General features: G+C 43.4%; 4 protein-coding genes across 11 annotated transcripts; 3 read left to right on the top strand and 1 right to left on the bottom strand.

The window, feature by feature from the left end:
- Positions 1-176: 176 nt before the first annotated feature.
- paf1 (PAF1 homolog, Paf1/RNA polymerase II complex component) lies at positions 177-7,612 on the top strand. Of its 2 annotated transcripts, none has more exons than XM_040179122.2 (17): positions 177-423; positions 1,062-1,198; positions 1,554-1,598; positions 1,697-3,110; positions 3,845-3,874; positions 4,017-4,109; positions 4,196-4,317; positions 4,428-4,494; positions 4,571-4,672; positions 4,772-4,877; positions 4,981-5,049; positions 5,284-5,387; positions 5,476-5,592; positions 5,677-5,805; positions 6,022-6,127; positions 6,552-6,630; positions 6,786-7,612. In XM_040179122.2, the coding sequence occupies exons 4-17, from the start codon at positions 3,064-3,066 to the stop codon at positions 7,259-7,261; spliced, it is 1,647 nt and encodes a 548-aa protein (XP_040035056.1). In that variant the 5' UTR covers positions 177-423; positions 1,062-1,198; positions 1,554-1,598; positions 1,697-3,063; the 3' UTR covers positions 7,262-7,612. The 2 variants fall into 2 exon arrangements, with proteins under 2 accessions (XP_040035056.1, XP_040035047.1); XM_040179113.2 differs by having other exon boundaries at positions 3,842-3,874.
- Positions 5,639-10,636, bottom strand: gmfg (glia maturation factor, gamma). 2 transcript variants are annotated; one of them, XR_005712453.2, is made up of 10 exons: positions 10,503-10,531; positions 9,833-9,935; positions 9,455-9,610; positions 8,970-9,066; positions 8,798-8,847; positions 8,670-8,719; positions 8,500-8,582; positions 8,238-8,311; positions 7,839-7,974; positions 5,639-6,585 (listed from the first exon to the last, which is right to left on the bottom strand). XR_005712453.2 is itself a non-coding variant. In XM_040179135.2 (9 exons), the coding sequence occupies exons 1-9, from the start codon at positions 10,514-10,516 to the stop codon at positions 7,903-7,905; spliced, it is 699 nt and encodes a 232-aa protein (XP_040035069.2). In that variant the 5' UTR covers positions 10,517-10,636; the 3' UTR covers positions 7,761-7,902. The 2 variants fall into 2 exon arrangements, 1 of the variants encoding a protein (XP_040035069.2); XM_040179135.2 differs by lacking the exon at positions 5,639-6,585 and having other exon boundaries at positions 7,761-7,974; positions 10,503-10,636.
- Positions 9,935-21,980, top strand: samd4b (sterile alpha motif domain containing 4B). 4 transcript variants are annotated; one of them, XM_040179084.2, is made up of 14 exons: positions 9,957-10,317; positions 11,868-12,395; positions 12,505-12,975; positions 13,115-13,357; positions 13,500-13,609; positions 13,921-14,007; positions 14,288-14,561; positions 14,742-14,827; positions 15,340-15,455; positions 15,654-15,852; positions 16,255-16,381; positions 18,088-18,171; positions 18,593-18,616; positions 19,088-21,980. In XM_040179084.2, exons 2-14 carry the CDS (start codon positions 12,200-12,202, stop codon positions 19,114-19,116), a joined length of 2,046 nt encoding a protein of 681 aa, XP_040035018.1. In that variant the 5' UTR covers positions 9,957-10,317; positions 11,868-12,199; the 3' UTR covers positions 19,117-21,980. The 4 variants fall into 4 exon arrangements, with proteins under 4 accessions (XP_040035036.1, XP_040035027.1, XP_040035018.1 ...); XM_040179074.2 differs by having other exon boundaries at positions 13,500-13,621; XM_040179102.2 differs by lacking the exon at positions 18,593-18,616 and having other exon boundaries at positions 9,935-10,317.
- Positions 21,980-25,442, top strand: socs9 (suppressor of cytokine signaling 9). 3 transcript variants are annotated; one of them, XM_040180944.2, is made up of 2 exons: positions 21,980-22,247; positions 23,358-25,442. In XM_040180944.2, the coding sequence occupies exon 2, from the start codon at positions 23,503-23,505 to the stop codon at positions 25,183-25,185; it is 1,683 nt and encodes a 560-aa protein (XP_040036878.1). In that variant the 5' UTR covers positions 21,980-22,247; positions 23,358-23,502; the 3' UTR covers positions 25,186-25,442.
- Positions 25,443-27,372: the final 1,930 nt, after the last annotated feature.

Genomic DNA, 27,372 nt, shown 5'->3' with positions numbered 1-27,372 from the left:
CTAGCCTCGTGTTTTTAATGTCCTTTTGTACCTCAAATGTGCAACTTTTGGTTGTGCATGGCACCGCGCTGGGCAGGAGAGCAGGACCACAGGTTAAGAAAGAAGAAAAAAATCAACCAATGACAGACGTCCTTGGTCCCACAGCAAGGAGCACAAAACACAGGCGATGTTCAGCGCATGCGCAGTATAAAAAAAGAGTCCAGAGCCGAACAGCTTGCTCTTCTCCTGTCGCCTGTACGCAATAACACTTCGACATCGATGCACCGGTCGGAAAAGCGCCGGTAAAAGGCTCTTCATTCGGAAGCCTTGTCCTGGAGGCGGGAAATACGCGCAACGTGATATGTGACGACTATTGTAAACACACTCGAATGTTTTGCTGGCCTGTTAAAGGAATGCCGGCACAAGAGTTGCTTATTTGAGTGAGTAAGTAGTCAATAATCAATCAACGTTAACCGGTCTTTTGTCCGGTCGGTTGACCGTTACGTTAATGGATACGTGACTAACGTCACGTCAGCTGGAAACTGCAGTTTGTTCCTTTTAACTTCGTCGTGTTCGACGTCACATTTGAAATCCTTGCATTGATTGCATTCAACTTGTACATGTTAGTATTACTCTTTAGCTTAAATCGTTCAAGTCAAATGTCATGTTTCGTTGGCTGAACTAGCAAGCTAACGAAGCTTTGAAGCTATCGACGTTAACTTTACCTCGCTTGCTCGTGACAACCGTTGAGCTTCGTCAGCTTAATGTTAACACGACTTTAGCTGTGGAGCTAATGTCAGACATCACCGGAGTTGGGTCTGACATTCGCTCCACAGCTAAAGAAACATTCATTTTATTGCCTGCATCGAGGATATTGCATTGTAACGTTAGTAACATTTGACATTGTAGTGACGTTGACTATCGCCGCTAACGTGACCCTGTTGGTTGGAGCGGGCGTTCTTTCGGGCACTGTATAAATACTGTAATAAACACTGTATAAATACTGTAATAAATACTGTATAAGCACTAGGCGTTGAATAGCCGCAAGTGTGACTCATTCTCACTGTGTGGTGTCCTCGCAGAGCTCCAGGATGTTGTGTGAAGTCGTGCTGTCGTCGGTATGGCTCCTGTTCGTTATCTTCTGGGTAGAGACAATAAGCGTTTGGCTCTTTTTGTCAATGTTCTACCAGGACCGGGCATTTTACCACTGGGGAGATGGGTAAGACTATTTGGTGTACGTTTATATATTCATAGTTGGTTTAAAACAAATGCTCACTCTCTATACTAAAGATGATACAGGCCTTTCTATCAAGCCACACAACCAAAAAGATTTTTATGTAGATCTCTCACTTTTTTCCCCCTGCAAACACATAACTTCAACTTTGAAGTAGAGCGAGAGAAGAAAAGTAAGTGACATGAATTGAAAGTTGAAATTGTCTCCAATTCCTTGATAGCAGTCTTCATGAACGGATGGATGATGAAACACTTAAAGCATAATGGACAGTGGTGTGAGTACAGGCTTCATTGGGAAATTAAAACTACGTTTTAACAGAACCTTTTGTTTTATGTTAAAGGATTTTTGCAGGTGACCCTAGAGAGATGATATACATGTTGAACAGGTAAGAACTCCATTTTTTTTTCATCCTGAATAATTGAGTGTATACCAATGTGAAATATGACTTGTGTGAACGGTATAATCACGTGTCCCTCTCCACAGAGTTGATAACCACATACAGACAGAGATGCAGACCTGAGCTGGAACAAGATGAAGAACTCCACTTAAGGGACACAAGAGAGGCTTTGGCATTGACTGACAAAAACAATTATGGAGAGCAGTAGCTGTTTTTTCTTTGGAGTGACTTCCTTGCACGCTGTGATGCACAGTCAACATCATTACATGTAGCACCCCTTTTAATAACAAGTGGTGTAGAGCTGCAGCATGAGTGAATGTAATGTGAGGTCCTCAGTGGTTGACATTTCTATTTTCACTTCAAGATTATGTAAAAGCAGAATGAATGTAGCAGAAAGTGTTTAGTTCGTTTGTTGTGGGTTTTCCACTCCATTTTTAGAAAATAGTGTTTCGTTAATACTACCGTTCTATGCAACTACAGTTGTTACTGTATGCTTTAAGTTGTGGCCTTTATCTGCAGATGGATTTTGCTCAGTTCATATGTCTCTATTCTGATATAACACTGCTTATTACGTGAATGAAATTCCATAGGGAGGACACGTAACTCAGCCACCTCACTAGCAACTACAAAAGCTAATTGAAAGCCCTAAAATTAGATATTGTGTTACAATTTTTACCCTGAAATGAGCAACATGTTCTGTATACATATTATTTCAAATGCAGTATGCCAAAAATATCCAGATGTTTGACTGCTTTAGGTCACATTTCACAATATGCAAACCAGCATATTGAGCAAGTAAAAGGAAGAGGGTCCGGGTTCATTGTTATGATGGAGTCTGTGCCACTTGAATGTATAGTTTGTAAGGGCAGCTGCAGCATTTACTTAAAGTAAAAAGAAAAGTGTGATTTGGAGCACAATCCTGATGTTACATTAGGCCTATGTCTCCGAAGACAATCATAATAGTGGGTTAGAGTATGTTCCATTTTAGGAATCCAATCTTTGTGCAATATGTCAGTGCTATATCTAGCAAATGAAATAAAAGTGATATTTTAGTTTAAATACACAACTCTTTTCAAGCCCGTACAAAATCAGCCAATAAGTAGTGTTAACAACCGGTAGACAAACATTGTCAATATTGTTTTGTAAAAAAATGCTGAATAAATTTATTTTTGAGTGCAATTATTTTCCCGAGTGCCACGTTATTCAGCAGCGCGCGCGCCTGGTCGGCAGGGGTCGCTCACATCTAAAGCCCGCGCGCCACCAGGTCACCAGCCTATTCTTCCGGGTCAAAGTTAAAATGCACTATACGTTTTTATCAAAAGTCGGATTTAAAAATTAGTTTGTAAATTTAAGTGCATTACGGATTTTGTTAGTCATCTAACGTATCGCTGTCGGTTATTTGCGCAAACAAATAGCGTCAACTGTTTTCAGTTGCGAGCAGTTTGTCATAAACATGGCTCCAACGATTCAGACACAGTCTCAAAGAGAAGACGGGCACAGGTAAAAACAAAACAAAACAATTTTACTAGGTTATTAAGCTACATGGTGGTTTATATCTGATAATAATGCCAATGTTGTTGACTCAATCGATATTAGCTCATCAGGGGATGTATTTGTTAGTATGTCCATCATTAGCTAACGATGCTAGTTAGCTAGCCGCTAACGTTAATGTAAGCAGGAAGCTTTGCGTCAAGTTAACAAGGCTATGCATGCTAGGGTCATTTAGCGCGCTAACCCTATTATTACTTATTAGTTAAATAATCAAGTCGGCGTTGGGTGAATTTAATCTTTCCAACCAGTGAAACCTTAATACCGTGACAATCAAAAGGCCAACGTTGTGTTATTGGAGGCTGCCCGTTAAAGTTAGCCAGTTCCAATGCTAACAGTAACGCAAAGTTAGTGACTGCAAGCTCAACATGATGCATTAACTATGCTAACGCTCCATTCAATTGTAATCTAACATCCGATTCAGCTAGAAACTTACTGGAAGGCATTTGCATGTGGGAATCAAAGATGATGGCCCTGCTCTTTAGTGGTCTACACCGTATAGGCATGAAATAAAACAAAATTGTAACGTTAAACATTCATCTACCCACAATAGATGAAAACATTATTAAAGAAAATCAGGAAACAAATCAAATATTTACTTCACTTTACCGAAACATTGCAATGCCCTACTCCAGCATTATTTTCAGAGTGACAGTCTGACAAGTTTCTGTTTTCTCTTCCAGCAGGCCGTCCTCTCATAGGACTGTTCCAGAGAGGTAAGCGGATGTTGCCCTGATAAGTATTTACTGCTTACTGTTGTGTAAAGTGTTTTTTTTTTTTTTATTGGCACTTAAGTGTGCTAAAAGTGTCAGAGTAACCCAAACTGTCTTAAATCCTGTACTTTTGTGCCCATCAAAGGTCAGGGGTGGTCTGTCGAGTGAAGTACTGCAACAGCCTACCCGACATCCCCTTTGACCCCAAATTCATCACATATCCATTTGATCAGCACAGGTAAACATTAAGCCTCTCCATCCATGGCTGGAGCATACACCGATAAACCTGGGCTTAGCGTGACACTTGTTTTCCTATTGCTGCAGGTTTGTACAATACAAAGCCACTTCTTTAGAGAAGCAACACAAACATGAGCTCCTGACTGAGCCAGACCTCGGGGTCACCATTGATCTCATCAACCCAGACACCTACCGCATAGACCCAAATAGTAAGTCTCTAGTTGTTCTTGCATACAAGATTATTTTCAGATATATTTTTGAAGATTTTAGTGTTTGGGTTCAGTCAATGCAGACATTTGACATTCTTTTATATTCTCAGTACTTCTGGATCCTGCTGATGAAAAACTGTTGGAAGAGGACATCCAGGCTCCTTCCAGTTCGAAAAGGTAAGGCTGCTTAATGGGCAACTTTATGGTCTCATAGATGAGATGGTTTGTGAAAAATGTTCATCTTACCTACAAGGTCACAGCAGCATGCCAAGGTTGTCCCGTGGATGAGGAAGACCGAATATATTTCGACAGAGTTCAACAGATACGGCGTTTGCAATGAGAAAGTGGAAGTCAAGTAAGTGGGCGAAATGTATTCATGTTGAAATTATTTAATTGTAGATGTATTTTCTCTGTGTGTGTGTTTGTGTATAATCCAAGTATGTTTTGTGTTTAGAATTGGTGTGTCTGTCAAGCAGCAGTTTACAGAAGAAGAAATATACAAGGATAGAGACAGCCAGATTTCTGCCATTGAGAAAACATTTGAGGATGCACAGAAATCAGTGAGTGAGCTCTGTTTGCGATGTCCAGCTGTCAGATGCAAATCAGCACATCAAGCCCAATGCAGTCGTACTTTTGGTTTGTAAACACGTTGTTTCTCTCTAGATTGCACAGCACTACAGTAAACCAAGAGTTACTCCTGTGGAGGTGCTACCTGTGTTCCCTGATTTCAAGGTGAGCTATGATTTCACTCGTGTATGATCTCAAATACTTTATCCGGAGAAGTGCAGGGAGGGAAAATGAATGTACCTGCACCTTTTTTTTTTATTTTTGTAAACAATTTGTTGTGGCTTGAGTTGTAGTTGTTGCTTTTTTGACAGTTGAAGATACTTACAAAGATACTGACACATTGGCACTCTGCAGATTTATATAGTGACATTTTTGTACACTTTGGTCCTCTTTCTCCAGATGTGGATCAACCCATGTGCTCAGGTCATCTTTGACTCTGATCCTGCACCTAAAGACCTTTCCGCTCCAGCAGGAGTGGAAATGATGTCTCAGGCCATGATCCGGTATTTACAAAATATCTTTTGCCTGGATATCTCTTAAAACTGTAAAAATTTTGCATAAAAACTGATGTGTCATGTTTCTTTAATACAGAGGTATGATGGATGAGGAAGGAAATCAGTTTGTGGCTTACTTCCTGCCCAATGAAGAAACAATTCGCAAAAGGAAGAGAGACTGCGATGAAGGGATGGATTATATGCCTGAGGACTTGTATGTGAAAATATTATATTCAGAGAATCATACATTTGACAATGACTTTGTTACCTTGAGGTATTGATGTTTATTTTTTTGCAGGTATGATTACAAGATAGCCAGGGAGTACAACTGGAATGTGAAGAACAAAGCCAGCAAGGGTTACGAAGAGAACTACTTCTTCATCTTCCGAGACGGAGACGGTGTCTACTACAATGAACTTGAGACCCGGTAAGTCATTGATCAGAGGGGAGACGCGTTTGTTGGTGCACACCAACATGAACAAAGCGGTACATGCAGCCGGCGTGTTTGGCTCAAGCACAAATGCTGAGGTTTGAGAGAGTTGGCTGTAAATTGATACAAAACAAAACCCCGCCTATGATTTATGGGGGTTTGGTGAGAAGCTGTTAGGCGTCGTCCTCTCACAGCCTTTCTTCTGTCCTACAGGGTGCGCCTGAGCAAGAGGAGAGCCAAGGCTGGAGCTCAGTCCACCACCAACGCAGTGCTGGTGTGTAAGCACAGAGACATGAACGAGAAGGAACTGGAAGCGCAGGTAACGTTATTTCTTTCTTTCCTGATTTTTCTTGATCTGACCTTTTTTAGTGTTGACTTATTTTGACTGTGCTTTAATGTTGAAAGGAAATCTTTACAGTAAGAGGTAGCGACTTGAATTATTATCATCTGTGTTTAGTCAAAGTCTACACTTTGTACACTCCACAAAGGAGGAACTAGAAATGTATAAAACAAATGTAATATTACATGAATTGGTTTTTTTGACATTATCCACACAAAGTAGTTGCGAGGCGATTTATTAATACCACAATAATATTTAGATTATTGACGTGGAGCCTTTGTCTGTTTATAACAAATCTTTTCAACCTTACACAACTAAGTGGAACCGTTGGGAGTATTGTCTCAAAGTTTATTAAACAGTCGTAGTGTACTCACGGCTGAGTCTCTGTCACTGTGATTCTTAGGATGCTCGTAAAGCTCAGCTGGAGAACCATGAGCCTGAGGATGAAGAGGAAGACTTGGATAAGGACATGCAGGATTCTGGTCAGATTTCTTATATTCCCTACATGTCTAAACCCTTTTACACTGTACTCATTCTGCAACCTGTTGCACTGTAGTGAGACCAGGTTTGCTTCACCATGACCGCTTTTTAAATCAATTTCTGCTTCTGTTTGTGATATTCAAATTGTTTTCTCCAGGTGATGACAAAGAGAAGGGCAGCGGCAGCGAGGCGGAGAACTCCGGCAGTGAATCTGAGAGGGAGGAAGAAGACCGGGAACAAAGGCCAGAGGAGGAAGACCAAGAGAGCCGAGAGAAGCGCAAGAGGAAGACGAGCGGCAGCGGAAGTGAGAGCGGCGAGGACAGGACCAGAGAAATGCGAGACGAGGAGGAGATCTTCGGAAGTGACGACGAGAGTGCAGATGACGACGACGATGATGATGACGACGACGATGACGAAGAAGTCGGCAACAACAACAACAAGAACTCAGCCAGAAGCAGCGGGGAGGAGGGCAGCGGTAGCGAGGACGAGAGAGGGAACCGAGAGGCCAGCAGAAGCCGAAGCGCCTCCCCGGCACACAGCGACCGCAGCAGCGAGCACTCGGAGACCCGAGCCCAGAGCGGCAGCGGCAGTGAGAGAGCCTCAGAATCCAGTGAGGCCAGTGACAGTGAATAGGACCTGTGGCACGGACACCTTTCTTACTTTGATGTTTAAATACGACAGTGTTACTCTCTCACTGACCTTGAAATTAGCACGGCATGAGGATGCAGTTTCTAATGATTTCAAATATAAAATTCAAATTTATCTGGTGGATGTTAATTGGTTTTGGACTTGGGACTTCAATACACTTTTAACTGTAGATCACGCTTCCGCACAACTGGTTGTTTGTCCACCATTCCTATAGTTTTTTCTGTCTGATATTGCCTGCAGGATCATGTAAAGAAATGTCAGTTTTATCTGCTTCTGACTCGTTACGCGTGTTGGCTTAAAAACTGATAATAAAATACAGGTGACTTTTGTAAGAAATAGTTGTCACAGGTTGTTTTTGTTTCCCCTCAACATATTTAGCAAACCTGAAGTAATTCAATAAGTTGTATGCTACATTTATTGAAGTAAAACATTTAAATCTGATTTGTGTAATTGCTTCACACTTTCCAAGGAATATAAAAGGGACTGTTCATTTCTATGATTATTTTAATGGGAAATTGACAAATCAAATCTTTGATACAGTAAGTAATTTAATTACACGCACAGCGATTGATATTTACTGTCAACGGCCATGTTTCACCATAAGACAGACTGATAGTACTGTATATTCAGCCAAAAAATCCCAACTGGTTCCTCAGCCATTCTTCTGTCAAGTCGTCCGTATTTCTTGTTTCAAAGACCTTTAAGGTAAAGAAAAGAATTCACAATAGGAATGCCAAACAAAAAAGAAACATGAAGATGAGATTAACTCAACAATACTCAAGGTAGTTACGAATCAAGTATGAAAACCTCTAAAAAGTATGAATAGCCTGCAAAAGCTTTTGCCAATCAACATCCGCATAATTATGGTTTAGTTGAAATTCAATATTTTATCCTGTTTTGACGTAACCAGCATGCCGCTGGAGTAACGACACCCTACAGATCATAATATAGAGGTTGTTACCTTTGTGAGGTCCGCAGCGTGCACCAGTCCAGTCTTGCTCCCTGCATACATCATCTGTTGCTCTGGCTTACATCCTGTTTAAATGAAATGAACATTATTACATGGGATTGTGTAATTTCACCAGTCACCAAATCCAATAAGGTCCAACTTCATCAAAACAATAATGTTGAATAAAGTGGACTCCAGAGAAAAGGAGACACCTGTTCATTTGTTCTACTTATCAGAAGAATCTTGACCAAAGGAGAAACGTATTATTACTTACCCATTGGACTAGAGAATATGAAACAAAGAGGGTAAGACACCCTTCCATCGGAATGGACATATTTGTAGCTGTAGACAATGAATGTGCAATACGGTCAAGGAGTGTAAGAACACTGATGTACGGGTGTGTTTAAGGGTTTTGCTATTTTCTGAACAAGGTGAGAAGGATATCTGGGTTGCCGCTCTGGGAGTTCTTCTCTCAGTTCATCCATTGAGATGTCCTAAAAGACAAAGACGATTTGACTTTAAATTCAGAAAACCCCCCACCCCAATTCCCCCAAAACACTAATTTCACTTGCCTCATATTCCTCTTCGACGATAACAAGCTGTTTCTCCATGTCTATTTTCACTAAATAATACAAACAAATATTATTCACATTTTTGGTTTTGTTTCATATTTGTTGGTGCACAGAATTCATTGAATTTGATTCAGAAAAGAGTTGAAATGCACCAATAGCACGTGATACTTACTTATTATGGCAGCATTGGTGGTTTCTTTTCGAAATCTAAACTTTTTCAGTTTAGCTTTCAGACTTTCATCCACTTCACACACAACCAGCGCGTTTGACTGCAAAAAAAGGTGTACAAACACAATCACAAAAGACTCAGTCTCAATATTTAAAGATGATGCTGCTTCGGCGGCTTGGTCCTACGGCCCAGAAATAGAAACAAAAGGAAAAGGGGGGCGCGAGGCAGCGGCTCCATCTGCTTCGATGCGGAGGTCTCTGCGCATCAAACATTCACACGGCTCTTCTGACATATTGGGGGCAGGAAATGTAGTTTTTTTTGCTTCGACATGCAAGAATGCGGTTTCCTGTTTGAAGGAGTGCGGCGCGCGTGATCGCGACGGTTCACGTAAAAAAAAAAAACACCCACGCGCACACAAACACGTATGAATGACAGATTTGTGAAAAGAGAAGACAGCTCTCTCGAGCAATCGCATCGGATTCACCTACCATTCTCGACGGATTCCTCTCGGCTCTCTTTCCTCTCCGGTCTTTAAGGCAAGCGGGGCTTGTGGAAACAGGCAAGACGAACTGACAGGCGGACTCAGGCTCCTCCTGATGCCGCGGGGGGGGCCTCGCCCACGGCACGCAGCGCTCCGCTGCTTCCTGTTTTCACAACACTGCCCAGTCTTTGTATGCGTGTAACGCATTTAAAAAAAATTATATTTTAATAATATATGCATCACAAACCGACGAATCTTAGTTTGACTGATCTCAGTTGCACAAATTAGATTGCGTTGAAGAGGATCCGAGCAGCTTGAAGTATTAACTATTTTACTCTGTTGTCTATCATTGATTTGGAGGATTTCATATTAGGGTTATGCTTACTTCTTCAACTTTTCCACTTGAGTAGGGCACCCCCCCACCCCCATGGGCTTTGGGACAATTCAACGTGAGCCCTTTTTTGAGGTCTCCCGGTTCATTTGCCAGACTGTGGGTGGAACAAAACTTTACGTACAGTCCAAACGTGTGACGTATCACTTTACGTCTTGCGTCAACTCAAAATCGAAGTAGATTTCTCCAGGCGTACACTCTATATTTTCTGCATTGCAATAAACATTTTGTACATACATCCTTTAATATGGCCTGTACAAAACCACGGCTGCTTGCTGCTGTAAAGGAATACCCGTAGGAACACCGCGTATGGGATCCAAGTCTACGCTTCTTTCAGCTAAGCTAACGTTATTGCATCTGTTAGCTAAACTTGCTAGCTAAGAAGCTAGCGCTAGCGCTTAGCGATCCCTACCCCACCGTCGAGCCAGCTATGCAGTAGCACTTAAGCCTAGCTCGCTAACCAGTGACAACTGACACAGGTAAACAACCAACCTTTCGAGTCTGTTTATTGTTAACCACAACTAACATAACTTTACCTAGTTAACTAGCTAGCTAAAAAACCCTGTCGCGTTTTAACGTCCATTTCTGCGGCGCAAAGATTGAACTAACGTTACGAAACGTAGAAAGGGGAGAGCAACAGCGCGAACGAAAGGCGCAAACAAACCGCGGAGCCCGCATCACTTTGTTTTGTCGGTCGAGTTAGTGGCGCGGGGGGGGAAACGAAGCGTTCTAAAGCACCGCATCGTTGAAACAATTGTGTGTTTAAAACATCTTTCACTGTTTCGAAGTATTTGATACAATCAGGAATGGTGACACCTGCTGGTTAAGCCCGCTGTATTGCATACGTAGGGATGGATTAAACCAGAGACTATGGGGAAACCGTTAGTTAGTTAACGCTAGCTGACGTCCGTTAGCTACAGATTTATTGTTCTCCGTTCTCTCAACTACGACGTGTTTTACCAAAATGTCTAGAGCGAAATACTGAGGCGGATTGACAAAGAATATTCCGCAGCCGAAACGAGCGACACCTCACTTCACGAGGCCTCGTTTGAGGTGGTCACGTGATTTTCGGCGTCCTGAAAAGCGAAGTACCGCAACATCTTGCTGTGATCGTCTTGACATGAAAAGTCAATATCGTGTTTGTTTGGTCTGCTTCGAGGAGAACTTAACTGGGCCAAAGCACCTCTGGCTATTTGCTGTCTAATACTTAGCTCCCGGGTTCTTATGTTAATCTATTTCCATCTCGTGAAACCTCACAACTCAATATGTCATCATGTTACTGGCGCAACAGTTCGCGGGAATACTTATATTGTAAGTGATGTTGTTAGTGTTCCATTTTCCGTCTGTAGCGGATAAACAGTGACTTATTGTATAATAGTCCCTGTGCTTTGGATGGCAGCCTATTTCTGTGAATGTATGTTAAGCATTGCTCTTAGCTATAATAATTTCGTGATGCTTTTGTGATGACTTAGTGACTCGTAAAGCAGCGTGGGCGTGATTGACAGGAGACTTTTTGAAGTAATGTCGTTTATAATTTACATTTATGAGTAATGCTCACCTTAAAGGTGAGGCGCGCGGAGTAGAGAGGGTTGGTGGTTCAAACCCCGGCTGCTCCATGTCGAAGTGTCCCTGAACAACACCTAAATGCTCCCCGGGAAAAATGTAAAAACCATGGGTTAAAATGCAATGTAAGTTGCTTTGGATAAAAGCGTCAGCTAAATTACATGTAATGTAATGAAAGGAAACCTTGAGTCACAGTTATTTAAAAATCTTGATTCATTTTTTCATATCTGATTTTGCTGGAAAATGTCTAAATCAGCAATTTTGTCATCTCCCTGCCATTATTCTGCATTTCATAAAGGGTATAAGCAGTGCGTCCATCATATATTAATGTGTGCTGTGAGATAAACCAATTTATAGTGTGTGTTTATTTATAATCTGTGCAAAGTCCATTTTGTGTTTATATTTAGTATAAGTAGACATTGGGTGAATTGTCATTTAATATGTTTCTCTTTGTTGATTTTGATAGGGCACGGAGGATGTGATCCTGAACGTGCCACAGTGAAAAACGAAGCGCTTCCTGTTTGTCATCGCCAACTACAATTGACACACACACACACACAGACTCGCTTCATCGGGCATCTTCCCAATAATCTACGCGGCCTCCCCGTCTGCAGCTCCTTCTGCACCTGAATCATGTGAGGGCCCCTCGGTCCAGTCTGAGGGGATCCCGGGACTGTTACAAATACGACCCCGCTGTGCGGGGTGAGACTGAGCCGGTCTGTGTCTGAGAGAGCAGTCTCTCCAGTACCCCCCCTCCCCACCCACGCATCCCTGTTCTCCTCACAGAGGAGACACGCCATGATGTTCCGAGACCAGGTGGGTATCCTCACAGATTGGTTCAAGGGCTGGAATGAGTGTGAACAGACGGTGGCACTGTTGTCCCTCCTGAAGAGGGTGTCCCGCACCCAGGCGCGCTTCTTACACATCTGCCTTGAACACTGGCTGGCAGACTGCACAGAAATCCACATCCTAGAAGCTGAGGCCAACAATGCAGGTGTGTATTTTATTTGATATTATTCATTTTCCCTGACTACTTCTATACTTTCCCAAAACTGAAACCTAGTAATTGCTGGGGAAATTCTCTGTTCGCCCTTTGTCATCAGCAATCGTCAGCCAGTGGCATCAGGAGCCAAAGGAGAAAGTTGTGTCCTTGCTGCTGTCCCACCTGCCTCTGCTGCAGCCCCGCAACAGTGAGGCCAAATGTGAGTACATGAAGCTGCTGCAGAAGGTGTTGAGTCACACCATCGAGAGTAGTCTGTTTGTGGAAGAAAGTCGGCAGCTGCTGTCCTACGCGCTCATCCACCCGGCCACAACGCTGGACGACCGCACCTCTCTGGCCATGTGGCTGAACCACCTGGAGGAGCACCTCTCCAGTGGCTACGCGCCCCGGCCCCCGTCGAGCCCCTACCACCCGCGCCAGGGCTCAGACGAGTGGCCCAGCTCTGCCGAGGCGCTGGACCCTGGCCATGGCTGGCACGACCAGTCCCCGTCATCCGGCACGTCTCCAGCAGGCCAGAACGGGCACATGCCTTTCCCGGGTGGGATGTCCTCTCCCATCAACAGCAATAACACAGGTAACGGTTGCCCGTCTCCATCTTTCGAGAAGAAATAGTTTGTTAGGGGAAACGATATGTAGACATCTCCCTTTATGTGCAACCAGTGTGCTTATGGCTAAAGGTCACACTTCTCATATATTCATTGTTCTCTGGCCAGGTCTTTGCGGACAGATGCAGCCCAGTCCTCTGAAGAAGTCCATGTCCGTTATTCCTCCCGGTTCCCAAGCCTGCCTCTCCGAGTGGGTTACCCAGGATGACATTGGGGGCCGGCAGAGCTTCATTCTAACAGACCACGCGCCCCTTTCACCCCAGAGCAGCGTAGCCTCCTCGGGCAGCGAGCAGACAGAAGAACAAGGCTCCAGTCGCAACACCTTCCAGGAGGATGGCAGTGGCATGAAAGGTCAGAGTTCATTACCTAATGAAGCCAAGGGCGCTCATGGTATTTTGCTGTGGAACGAACTGAGTGTGGCCAGCAACTGTGGAGGTAGAAGCCAAACCGTAATATTACCGTATTTGTGTCCCGTGGTGTCTAATTGTTCTAGATGTCCCCGGCTGGTTGAAGAGTCTCCGCCTTCATAAATACGCGTCCCTGTTTTCCCAGATGACCTATGAGGAGATGATGATTCTCACCGAGCACCACCTGGAGTCGCAGGTTTTTAAGCAGGTTTAATGTACTGCACACTGTGTCTTGGCTGTGATTACTCCACCCGTCCTTATCATTTGTGAACATTACTGTCCTCGAACCCGACGATACGTCAAATCTCAATGAGGCTTGAATTCTAAGCGACGCACCCTACAGTTCTATTGAGTGAGTCACACATACAAATAGTGTGATCTTGCCTTTGCCCCTCGGCTTTAATGAAACAAATGGTGATTGGGTTTCTTATTTAGGAACTGTACAATGTTCTAACAGGAACTGACTCGTCTACTTTTCATGGCATCTTGTTTCTTTCTCTTTTTCAGAACGTGACAAAAGGAGCGCGGCATAAGATCGCCTTGAGTATCCAGAAACTGCGAGAGAGGCAAAGTGTGCTCAAGTCTTTAGAAAAGGTACTTCAGTGTGCTGATTTTGTTCTTTTAATGCTTCAAAAGTAGGAAACATGGTTTTGTACTGATCAAAAAAGTACTTGAGTCTATACTCCGGGAGGATCGTGAGGGGAGTGGGAGTTGCATGGAAAAATTCCCTTTCTGGTCGTTGGCATAGAATATGTTTGGGATCCATCAGGCTGAAATGCAGATCTACTGCCGTCCGCTCACAACACCATCACCATCCTTTAAACCCGAAGCAACCTCTGAATATCTTGACACTAATGCTTTCGACTCGCGGCAGGATATCTTGGAAGGGGGCAACCTGCGTAACGCCCTCCAAGAGCTCCAACAGATCATCATCACACCCATTAAGGCCCAAAGCCTTCCCGGCGCAGCACAGATCCTCCCGGATGCAGCCATCTCCCCGTCAGACGTCACAAAAAGCGCGGCGAACAAAGACCCGGCCTCGGAGGGCTTCCAGTCCCACAACCCGCCCACCTGCGATGGGGACTCCACGGCCACACCCATCTCAGACGGCGACATTGCTGGACAGTTCACCCGTGTTATGGGTAAAGGTGAGAGTACGACGTGGGTCGGATGTTGATCGACTACTATAATGCTATTAATTCTGCCCTTGTCATTATGGACAGTAGATGAATTGTCCATATCTAGACTGATATCTATGTACGTATCTCTTAGATCCATATTTGCTCTGTTGATCTTGACGTATCAACCCTGGCTTCTTTTTGTTACAGTGTGCACCCAGTTGCTGGTGTCAAGACCAGATGAAGAGAATATCAGCTGTTACCTTCAGCTGATTGAGAAGTGTCTCACGCATGAGGTGCGAGCCTGATGATAAAGTCTTCATTTGTTTAATACATTTTAAGTCATTTGTATGTGTCCATTTGTGGATCCCTGTTCATGCACATAAGGGCATTCTCACTGTGCAATAGATAATACCTTTAAAAAATGTATATAAAATACTGACAACACTGTTAACAAAAAAAACAATTTACATGAATTTAAATGTTTTGTGTTGGAAAAACTGCAATAATATGTCATCAGAAGGGGGTTTAGACAAACACAAGATTGTGTGTATGACATGTAGACCGAGATAAGATGACCGCTCAGGATATGAAATCTGCGTGACGTGTATGTCCGGTGTCCCGAAGGCCACTCGGTGTCTCCTGATGAGATGTATGCCTCAGGTTAAAGAACAAGTCGCTCCTCTTTGCAAACATTGAATATCCTTTTTTCATGATTTTACTCCAATGTCAAGTGAGAATCTTTCTAACATTTTGTAATAATTTATATTGAATACCTGTTTTATTCTGCCCTCCTTGTCCACATCAGGCCTTCACAGAAACTCAGAAGAAAAGGCTGCTCTCCTGGAAGCAGCAGGTCCATAAACTGCTCCGCCTGTTCCCTCGGAAAGCTATGCTGGACATGCCTGTGTACCGACAGAAAGGGTGAGACCCCTCTGATCCTTTTCTTCAGCCAGGGAGAAGTCGCACCACTTAAATGTTACATTCTCCCTGCACTCGTCCCTTCTGTCTCACTTTGACTTCCCTTCTCGTTCACTCTACTATCTAGTAGTGTCAACAATTAAACCTTCGGCTCAGTAGCGCATTTAATTCTAAAAAAATATGCATATTTTTTTACTCCAGCTGGACCTACGGGTCCAACTCCCTCCCCACAGCAGGCTCTGTGAGTGGAGTTGTAGGGCGGCGGGGGCAAAGGCAGTTCCAGATGACTCCTCGTGGACTCCCCGCCGGACGCATTGGCCTTCTGAGTCCCGGTGGGATTGGGTCTGCATCTCCTCGCCACACACTCACTAATCCTGCGCTGGCCGGCCAGGGAAGACAGGTGAGTCAATGGGCAGACATTTCAACACTAGTTTGATCTTTACGGTTAGTGTTGGGAACTTCAACTGGTTATGAAACGGTCTCAATTCAATGCAGTTGTGCTTCTGAGTTTTTCTTCAATATGTCTATTCACCATGTCTGAAGGTATTTGATGATTGATGGCATGTCTAAGGAGTCACAAAAGGTCGTCATACACATTAGTTCTGAAAAGGATACAAAAATAAGTCAGACTTTGTCAATTAGTACGCACACACAAGCAACAGTACAGGGTTAGGAATCCCGTTTTGATTCATTATCATAGCTTGAAGGACCTTTGTTTGAAGACTTGAAAGATAAGCAAACCAGTTCAACGCTCCAGGATGAGTGACGTTTTCAAAATGAGGGTTTGTGTTTTCCTCTACAGAACCTGTGGTTTGCCAACCCCGGGGGCAGCAACAGCATGCCAAGTCAGAGCCGCAGCTCCGTGCAGCGGACCCACTCGCTCCCCGTTCACACTTCCCCGCAAACCATGCTCATGTTCCAGCAGCAAGGTATTGTGTGAGGTCAAGCCTCTGTCATCCTACTTTAAGGCGGTGTACACACTTACCCACGGTCTCATTCCAGTCCCACTCAAGAGATCGTCCACGCGTTGGAAGGAAAAGGCCAGCCGTGCCATTTTAATGCTCGGGGCATACTTGTCTGCGTCAGTTTAAGGGACCTTTCACTTCGATGTTGTGACTTTTCCTCCATCTATTTAGATTAGACTTAGATTTTTAAGAAGAAAGAAATAGTAACTGACAGCTTCTATTGTTTTTTTTTCTTTCCTCGTCTCATGTTGGGCGATGAGAACCACAGCAAAGATGTGCTGTTTACATCTTTGGGCGCAGCTGTAAAAACAGGCACTTTGGAGTGATTGTGCACCTCGATGGAGTTGCTCTTGCTTTTGACCGTGCTTCTATGCATTTAAATTGGATTTAATTGGATTTGGGGGCGTGAATAAATGAGACCTGGGAAGGGCCCTTTAGACTGCATTCACACCTAATTGGACGTTGCGTCTCCCTTGCTCCCATTAGGATGTGCCTAGTACCATTTACCAGTAACGTACCGCCACAGGAAGAATTAGAAAAACACTGTGGCCATAGATGAAAAGTGTAAAGCTTAAAAAAAAAAAGAACAGATGTCAGGCTTTTGATACCGATCATGTCACCGGCAATCCTAAGCTTTATAACCATGACACGAGGGAACAAACACCGTTAAACGCTGCGCAATCGCTCGGTGCTAATGAGCCACAAAATGACGCAGCCTCATAACGCCGCGCTTATCGCAGTAACGCTCGGTTTAATGTGAATGCAGTGTTTTACCTTTTGTGTTACCAACATGTTGCTTACCTACTCAACTCATTTCCTTTTGTTAATCGTAAAATACATTTTCACTTTCTTAACCACGAGATTTTACTCTTCTGGGGAATATTAATAATAACACCGAACCCGAGAGCCGCTTTGCCTCTGTGCCAAGAAACAAATTGACAAGACAGCTTGGCGGCCTGTTGCCGTAAACAACCTGTCACCTCGTACAATATACATCAATTTGGATCGCTGTGCCTGCTGCGCCAGGTGCCACACATGAGCTTTGTAGATTTGTCTATGCTGTTATTTTTCAGTCAACAAACCTAACGGAGCAAAGCATTTTAGAGCTGAAACACTTATCTTTCTTCAGCCCGGGGTTAGGGATACTTTGCGCTGTGATTTCTTTTTAAATATGAAAAACCACATGCCTGCTTCTGATGGGATAATTTTTTTGTTTGTTACACTTTCCCCTTTTCCCTTGCTTGGGTTGCTAAAGCTGACATGCTCAGCACCCACAAGACTTGCATTGTCCTCGTGTAGGTATTTTTGGGGTATTTTGGCCTTTAGTCAATAGAGTGAGATAGAAACGGACAGCCTATGACAATGGACAGCTCCTCCTTCATTTATATTTTGAAAGGTTTGTTAATACTATATAATACAAGTTTTAAATAGTTTACTGTCATGGATTTTGATAAATACCAGAGCTGGACCAATAACTATTCATTCGCAATTACCTAGTTTTTAATTCTTATCGGGTCAAACCATTATGAACACACAAAAAATAATACAGGAGAGTTTTGTGAATTTAGAGAGTGAAAGACATTGACTTTCTGGCAATTCTGAACGTAATATACATGTTGCCTCTACTTCCTGTGGACTAAGGTTTTGTTTTTTTTCCTTCCCCCCCACAGAATGCCAAGTTCCGGGTGCTGACCTGGAGATCAACCCCACGCTGGAGTCACTGTGCCTCAGTATGACGGAGCATGCCTTAGGGGGTAAGTGTCTTCAGCAGCCTGGGACTAAATAGGCCCCAGACTGGCGAAGCCATCAACACCTTCTCCATCTTTCTTAAGTAGGCCATGAGGGAGAGGCTTTAACAGACATCATACTAATATGTTCCCACACAAGTTCTCCTTTGCAAGTAGATGAACAAGTCTGACTTTTATCATTCATATTGAATTAGTTATATTTGTGTATCCATTTTTAATAACCCCTAAATTATGCAAGATCATTAGTCAAGTCACAGTCGGGGTCCTCTTGTGGAGAGAGAGAGAAAGGCGGAGGCTTTGTGCATCCACAGGGAAAGCACACAAACAAAGTGTTCTTTGACGTGTATCACTGTTGCATGATTCTGTTTTTGGGAGTTTGCTCAAATTCAAGCCAATTAAACTATATCCTATTTCCCCCCTTTCTCAGAGACAGATAAGGTTACTGACGTAGGTAAGCAGCATACCTTTAGTCTAGCCTAGTTGGGCTTACTTTCTTGATGTCCAAAATTAAATACGTACTTAATGGAATTTAATCACAGATTACTGTATGTAACTAAATGAGATGTTTTAATGGCAAAGTTTTGCCGTGTGCACTATTAACTATTAATTTATTATTAACAAAGACATTCTACAGAAAGCCTTTTGTTAACATACACCGTACTGTCTCTAAAGTAAATCGGACTGTGTGTATCCAGCATAATGCTACTATTAATCTAGAAACATATTTAATAAATATACGATATACTGACACGCCATACAAGTGTATGCAATACATGCAAAAAAATCCATGGACAAAATAAGCATCAATAACCTTTCCTGGCCATGGGGGACAAAATACTCCTTTATAGAGGGAATGTGATGCTTGCACTATATTTTAAAATTGAAAATGTCTTGAAACATATTTATTCCAATCTTTTCTCAGATGGAACAGACCGAACATCAACAATATGAAAAGAAGAAAGGAGAAACACTCTTGAGTTGAGGCCTGTTCAGTTCCTCATCACCCAGCACAAAGATATACGTATGCTTAAGAAAACCAGGCAAAGCAGTCACTACAAAATGACAAAAAAACTGTGTATATGTTCTCTAATATTTTTGTACTTTATTATATACAACTAAGTTTATTAAAAATGGAATACAGATGATTATTATATTGCAGGACAGGAAAAGAAAACTGCTCCATGTCACCTGCAGGACTGTGACATGATGGGCAAAGGCTCAGTTTGCCGTGGTCTGAGAGAAAAACGGTGGATTGGTGCTGTCTTTTAAGGAGTTCTGCCCTATGAGTTACTCTTCTTTTCCTCCTGCCTTGGAGCGAGGCTTCTTTCCCAAACACACTGACAGCCACAGCCCCTGCAACACAGACAAAGTAGATTCAGCCAGAAGTATGGCACTTTTATCAAAGCCTCTCTGATATCACCCACCAAACTCTAATTGGCCCGAAGATACAGTGACCCATACACTCCCTAGCCACACCGACCGTTGTATAACCAGTGCTGGTGAGGGCTGGTGTTGGTTGAAACTTGGACAGCTTTTCTTTTTTTTTCTTTTTTTGTCTGCTATGGTGTTTTTGTGGCAAAAAGGAGGAAAGAGGGAGCAAAAAAATTGAGGAAAAGCTTTAATTATACCGTAGACACGCCCCGTTTATTTAGCTGATTTTCCCTGAACACACAGTCGAAGCAGAAGTGACTGTCCTCCTCTAAACGTCTACCAAGCCAAAGAGAAGGGTTGTGCGATTGTTTATTCGAGTAGGATAGTTGTAGTGAACTGCAACAGAATGGTATAGTATAATGTTTTTGTTTTTTTTAAAAGAACAGCAGACCGCATAATTAATGCCAGCTGCAATTTTGTCTGTTATTTTATGCCCTATGTTCACGTGAATGATGATGAATCTCACTTTGTGCCGAGGAATCCCCAGAAGGAGGGTTGGGGAGGTGAGGGGGTGAATAAGGCCTGGTGAGATATGTACTGTGCAAGGGCTGATTTGATATTGAATTGATAAAAGTGAGGAGGGTAGAGTGTTTTCAATTTACTCACCCTAATGCTGGGTGAGGAAACTAAATGAAACCCATCTCAACCCTCTGGCCCCCTTTTGATTGGCTGTGGAAAATGAAGCTTGATCTTGTAATAAACGCTCCGGAGCGCAGCGGCCTCGCCCTCTCGGCGCCCTCTTCCTCAAACAGCCATAGTGATGATTTGATGATTCATTCTTTTCAAGGTGCTTTTGACGGTGTCCATATCCTTCTGTTTGTGTCTCAATGTGTTTCAGTCTCAGAACCCTAAGATTATCACGTGGTATCAGTGTTGAATTCAAAAACCTTGTCTTATACGGCCTCTGTCTTTGAATGTGGCAGAGCGGAGGTGCATGTATGTGTAATATGGTCTTAAATTTTGGATCACTTTTGGTTGCATCATGAGGCAGGGATAACCATTCAGTTTATTTCCGCAGAGCCACAGATCTGTCAAGTAAAGATGGTTATTTACAGATAACTTTTCCAATTGTATTTTTTACTCTCCCTAGATATTAATAACTTATGCTTATTTTCTATAATTGCATGTTTTGCCACACTAATACAGCACTGTTGTAGATTAAGGACATGGTGGTTGATGGTGAGCAGAGTCGCCAACAGCTGGAGAGCAGAAATCTTGCAACCAATGTTGTATATCTATACCGGCTAAATGTCACTGTTTACATCTCTCCGGGATAATGCCCAATTAATTTTACGTGATGTCATGAATACTCCATTGTCTCACTATGTAACGCATTAAAGAACTGACGCCTTCTCGCACATGAGCCGGCTGGGTAGAGCCTGAAAACAAAAGCCTTCTACCCACTTATATAATCCGTGGACTCTGTCTGAGTCCCTGTAGGTTTTTTCAGGTGAGATTTGAGGCATGTAACGCCTGCTTTTCTGGTAATGCGGTGACGAGAGAATTCTCTCTCCTGGCCTTTGTTATTGAGCTGTTAACTGTCATGTCCTGATAAACTGTTCATGTGGTGCCTGAAATGCACAGTTCCAGCATCCTCAATATGTTGAATTAATGGTCTTGAGTAGTATTCTAGTCATGGATTTCTTCAGAGCAGGCTCTTGGATAGTTCTGACTTGCTAAAAGCGTCACACTCCTGTCCGCAGGGGACTTCAGAGAGTTAACAATGCTGACAACTTTAAGTCTTGGCTATCTTTTTTTAAACTATTCACCATACTCTCTAGCCCATCTGTTGTGTTATGATGGCTCAGATTATCCTTTTCATAGCCTCTGGCTTTGGACAGCTTACATATGACTGCAAAGAGACACAGAGTTACGGATCAGTGTCTGTGCATAAGGAAGATGCAGCAGGGGATGACAAAGCTTATCTGAGCCACAAATCTTGTGATTACGAGTAAACGGAACACTAGTTACAGGCCAAGGAATATGTTTACTCCATGTTTACATTCCAGCAAGGCATGACACGAGTAGGGAAATGCACTTCACAAGTTCGGCCTGGTGTTTTTTTCACATACCAAGCATTCACTAGAAGGTACAAAGCCTGTGTCACACGGAGACGTCTACCAAGTGTACCCCTTGTTGTGTTGATGTCCCGGCCAGGCTTAACTTGAATTAATGCTGCCGGCTGTAGGCTACATTGCATATATTTGTCTTCTACGATTTATATTTAATTCTAATGACTCCCCTGACATTTTCTAATATTTTATGAACCTTTTTCATTCCATGCTTACTGTACTTTTTTACTGTCACCCATCTGTGAATGGTCTGAAGAGCAGCGTTCGCTGGATCATTGACAGTCCAAATAAAGAGGTTCAGTTCTTTGGCAACTTCAGTTGTGGTTTGTGTTCGTGTCTATTTTCTCTGCATTGTAGCAGCTGAAAAAAACCCCGAATTTGCCATTTTACAAACGCCCTTTATGTTCCGATGTTCCTGGGGGGAAAATGACTGGTAATCACGTTTTACTTCCGGGTTGCACGACCACAGCTGATCATTTAGCAAGCTAATCTGAGCTAGCCGCATTTTTGTTAAGGGCCTTGGTTTATCTAAGAAGAAACCGGAGCTATTCCGTGGTGAAACTTCATAACAACTGCTCGGTATGTTCACCGTTAGTGCTCCGGCTGAAACAGCTAGCTATAAGTTACCATACGTACAACACAACCTGCAGTAAAGAGTACCAGAGTTCGCAGCTAGCTAACGTTAGCCCCGCTTGCTAACGTGTTTAGCTTAGGAGCTAACGTTAATGTTTTCGCTTGGTTGTTTCCACCGTGAAGAAGAATTTTGACATCTCGAAAGTATTTAACGCCAGCCGACGTTAGTCCACGTCAAGCGGGAAAAGTAAGACATTTTAACCGAGTGTTCAATTTATTTTATTACTAACGTAATTGGCGTTATTTTAGAAAACGGTAAGCGCCCCATCATTGATAATACGCGCTGATTATACATTTTCAAGACAAAAACAGAATACTGAGTCGACTAAACAATTGGACTATTGTGTAGAAAACTTCTCACAGCGCGAAGAGCTGAACATCATAACTTTTCGGTGAACGCACATTTTTTTCTACTAACTTTAAACTTTATTTATTTTTACCTGGTAGAAATTGATTTGGTGTTTTCTACAACATATATTCATTAAGAAATAAACCAGATTATGCAAAGGCTATAAAACTACAATGGGTGTGATCATTAATTCGAAATTGGGCCAGAAGTTATTTGCTTCCATGGGTTCTCAAATATGTTCCAATGTGTCTTGAATTCAAAGCATGTGATTAAACCCGTTTTGTCTCATAGACCGCTGGAGGTATTCAGACTATAACCACCTAACGCACACTTCAACTAACATTAAACCACTATGATGATCAAGATGAGCCACAAAGGTGGATTCATTAGAACATCCAAATACTGATTATTTGGAGTGTTAAAACAGTAAACACTGTTTTAAATGCTCCCAGGCGGTTTCTGAACCTACAGATTTATTTTTAACAGATGAAAAAAAAGTATGCTTCTCTGAAACCGTTTTACCTAAGAGTATGAACATGATGACCGTGAAGAAGGTAACATTTTGAACAGGGCTCTTAGGTTGGATCACATTAGTTTGCCAAGACAAATTCCTTGTATGTTTGGCATATTTTGGTAATAAATGTTTCCTGATTTACAGAAACGCCTAAATTTGCAGTTTTAAGCAGAACTCTAATTTTGTTTTGCAGGTTGTTGTAACTCTGTAACCAGAATGGATGGACAATGATGTCTCAAACAAGGGATGTTCACAGGAAACAACCTGCCAAAAGATAACGGCAATATTCCATTGGCAACTCCCTGGAGTGGCACAACAGTTTCACCACATAATTCATCATGTCATTACCAAAGGAGTCTGGGAACCGAGGTAAAGATCGAGAGAGGGGGGCCCGGCCTAAGGTGAGACAAAGCCGGTCAGAGGAGAGACGAGATCCAGGCAGTGGACGGAAAAGTGTAAAGGGCAAGAAAAAAGGTCTTACTTCCCACGAAGCGGCAGCCGAGAGGCCCGTCAGCGATGGCTTCGAGTATGGTGAGCTGCAGAGTGACCTCGAGTCCGGTGACCAATCTTCCTCCTCACCTTTAAAGGAGAGTTTGAGATGCCAGAGGTCAGAAGCCGCTGCCTCGTTTCTAGGACAAGACCGGGTCGCGCCCGTGCAGGGAACAGTTGGCTCGTCTACCGAGACGCTTGGTGAAGGTGAGAGCAGAGGGTCGAACAGCAGCCGCACTCTCCGGCAAAAAATCCAAGATGCAATGGGGCAGTGTTTCCCAATAAAGACCAACAGCGCGGTGGCACCAGTGCCGTCTCCACAGGCTCTTTCCTCAACTGCCTGCGCCTCCTCGAGGCGCAAGATCCACCTCAGTGAGTTGATGTTGGACGACTGCCCCTTCCCTGTAGGATCAGAGCTGGCTCAGAAGTGGAATCTGATTAAGCAACACACAGCCCCGATTACCCAGCCTCCCTTGCTTGAGTCTGCAGTGGTGTGTGTTAGCCCCGCTGTAGCCACGGCGACCGTGGTGGAGGACGTAGACGACAAGTTGCGAGAGCGCAGGCGCATCAGCATCGAACAAGGTGTTGAGCCACCACCCAATGCAGAGATCCACACCTTTGAGGTGACGGCCCAAATTAACCCTCTCTACAAGCATGGCCCTAAGCTGGCCCATGGTATGAATGAGTTAGCCGGGGCTGACAGAGCCCCGGTACAGCAACAGCAACAACAACAGCAGCAGCAGCAGCAACAACAACAACAACAGCAGCTCCTCCTCCAGAGGCAGCAGCAGCACCACCAGCTCCTCCTACAGAGCTGCTTGGACACTTTGGATGAAGTTGTGGCCTCTGCATCAGCCTCTGCATCGGCCCCGGCCTTGGCCTCTGTCCACACAGGTGATGCAATGCCCAATCCTGTGGTCAACCCAGAGGTTACAGCCACCAACGGGCACTCGGGAGCCTTGCTCCCTCTGACTGAGGAGCACAAAACCCACGACGGCTACCGCATTCACACTCAGATTGACTACATTCACTGCTTGGTTCCCGACCTGCTGCAGATCACCAACCTCCCGTGTTACTGGGGGGTGATGGACCGCTACGAGGCCGAGACACTGTTGGAGGGAAAGCCCGAAGGCACTTTCCTCCTGCGCGACTCAGCCCAGGAAGACTACCTCTTCTCGGTTAGCTTCCGCCGCTACGGCCGCTCGCTCCACGCGCGCATTGAACAATGGAACCACAATTTTAGCTTTGACGTGCATGATCCGAGTGTGTTCCACGCTCCCACGGTCACGGGGCTGCTGGAGCACTACAAGGACCCCAACTCCTGCATGTTCTTTGAGCCCTTGCTGTCCAACCCCATCCACCGCTCCCAGCCCTTCAACCTGCAGCACATCTGCCGAGGGGTCATCAGCAGCTGCACCACCTATGATGGCATCAACGTGCTTCCCATTCCAAATACTTTAAAAAAGCACCTGAAAGAATACCACTATAAACAGAGAGTACGTGTGCGGCGAATGGACACCTGGTGGGAATGAAGAACAACAAAAGAGACTAAAAGAAACTACTTAATACATTTTTTCTAGGCTCCCTGAACTGAACAAGTCTCGTCCATCACTCTGGCTGTGTGACTCTGCAATATAGTTATTTATTTTACTCCTGCTGTACATGTCTTAACAATTGTACTAACTTACACTGATGAGACAATATGTAATCTAACTGATCTTGCGCACTTAAAGTTCTTTGTTTAAATTAAACAGATATTTGGTGGTGTTTGGAGCACTACCCTCACACATGTTCTGTGTTTCCCAGAGTGACTAAATCAGCGTATTTATTTAGCAATGGGAGAAATTGTCTTCGTGTCAATCGAGATGATTATAATAGTCTTTCATCACTCGCGTGCTGAGAAGATGGAGTTCATACTGACGCGGTTTTCTTCTTGTTATCGAGGCGGTGGAGCACAGCAGGTCTGACACATGACTCATAGTTTCCCACATTGAGCCTAGGGCTGATTACAAGTGTTGGGAAGAAGGTGCAAACGGGAACCTATTGTTAAAAAGTGGAAGGATTGCTCTGGATGTTTGTCACACATCAACGGTGTGATAATGCCGGCATTAGTTTTCAGTGTTGTGGTTTAAATGCGGAGGAAGATGCAGCGCTCCATGTTGCACAACTAGCAGTTCACGATTCACTTTTCCCCTTTGATTTTACATCGTTCCACAGCTGCTTTGTCTCAGCTTACATTATGTAGCCATCTGGGGTTCCTGCCATGACGTATGCAGCAAAGTGCCAGCGGCCTTCATTAGTCTTGAAGTAAAAGATCAATGCGGCCTTCATGAACTTGTCAGCAGCAGGTAAAGCAGCGGTATCATCAGAATACAGATGAGGCTCAAACATTCATTCACCTCATGTTGCTCAAAATCTGACTCTTGTGTTTTCTAATTCTTAATTTAGTCTTTTTTTATGATCCAGAGGGTTGGAATATCTTTTTATTTTTTTAAGTATGATAAAGACTCCTGCTGCTGTGCCTATGCTAAAGGGACAGGTTGTCAACACACTAATCCATTCACTGCGTTCAATGACAAAACTACCATAATGAATTAGCACTGATGAATCCTAATTAGTAAAAAGTGATGCGGGAGATTATGTGCTGTTAAAAAAACTACTAGCTATGAAAAGCCTTGCAAAAAGGAATCAGTCCTAAACCAAAAACATGAAGGCACCGAGGTCAAAGGTCAAGATACAGAACATGAGTTCAGTACAAGGTAAAGTGGAAACTAAGAAAGCTGATTAACTAGGAATATATCGACTGCCAATTACTGTCTGAAACAAATAAATGTACACAAAGCAAACTCAGACAGTGTAAATGGGGCACAACTATCATAGATCTCTAAAACGTCAGAAAAAAACAGTTGCGTGTTTGAATGTCAAAATAAAGGACAGAATCCCCATAGCAACAGAAAGTAGAATGCATTTCATGCTTGACAGACTTTCATTTGCACATTATCTTGGACTTATTCAAAGATTAATTGCAAAGTGTGCCTCTGCGGTGGAGTCATCTGGTGCCGTATGTGGACAGCATTTTGTAATAATTAAACAGGAGGGAGACCACGCTGTTAATTGTTGTGTGCATTACGTAATAATCACAAAAGACAACCGTCCCACTATTAATGGGGAACCACGAACATTGGATCCCTGATCGTCTGCTGAACCACCGTGATGCTGTTTTCTCCGGGACATTTGATATGCAGAATGCAAATCATCCATGACAAGCACTCATCCATTAACGAAGCGGCTATAATTTAAACATCACTGCCAAGGCAGCGTAGAAGTCTGTGTTCAAACTGCAATGTCCTCACCTCTGACCTTTGTATACCTCATTAAGTCACTGCAAAAACTAAAGTATAAAATCAGATTTACTGTGTAGGAAGACATTTGACCTGTCATGCATACGTAAGTGCAGACCGCACTATGAACCCTCTTCACAAGCAATTTATGACCTTTGACAGCCGAGCTTTGGTCTTGTTTTTCCCAGCACGATGCAATGAGCCAGCCTGGAAGATTTGGTCCGATAAGTAACGTTTCTCTGGACCACATTTTTAGATTTTCAAACACACGGTTGTACCAGTCCCAGATTCTCATAATCTCCCAGTTATGGATCTGTAATTCACTGTGAATATTTCGTACGAGTCATTGGTTTGACCGGTGGTCTTCCGATAAACAGT

The sequence above is a fragment of the Gasterosteus aculeatus genome, chromosome 1 (genome assembly GCF_964276395.1).
Source record: "Gasterosteus aculeatus chromosome 1, fGasAcu3.hap1.1, whole genome shotgun sequence".
In the NCBI taxonomy this organism is placed as follows: domain Eukaryota; kingdom Metazoa; phylum Chordata; class Actinopteri; order Perciformes; family Gasterosteidae; genus Gasterosteus; species Gasterosteus aculeatus.
Note: the sequence above shows the minus strand (reverse complement) of the source record. Positions and strands in the feature narration are given on the sequence as shown.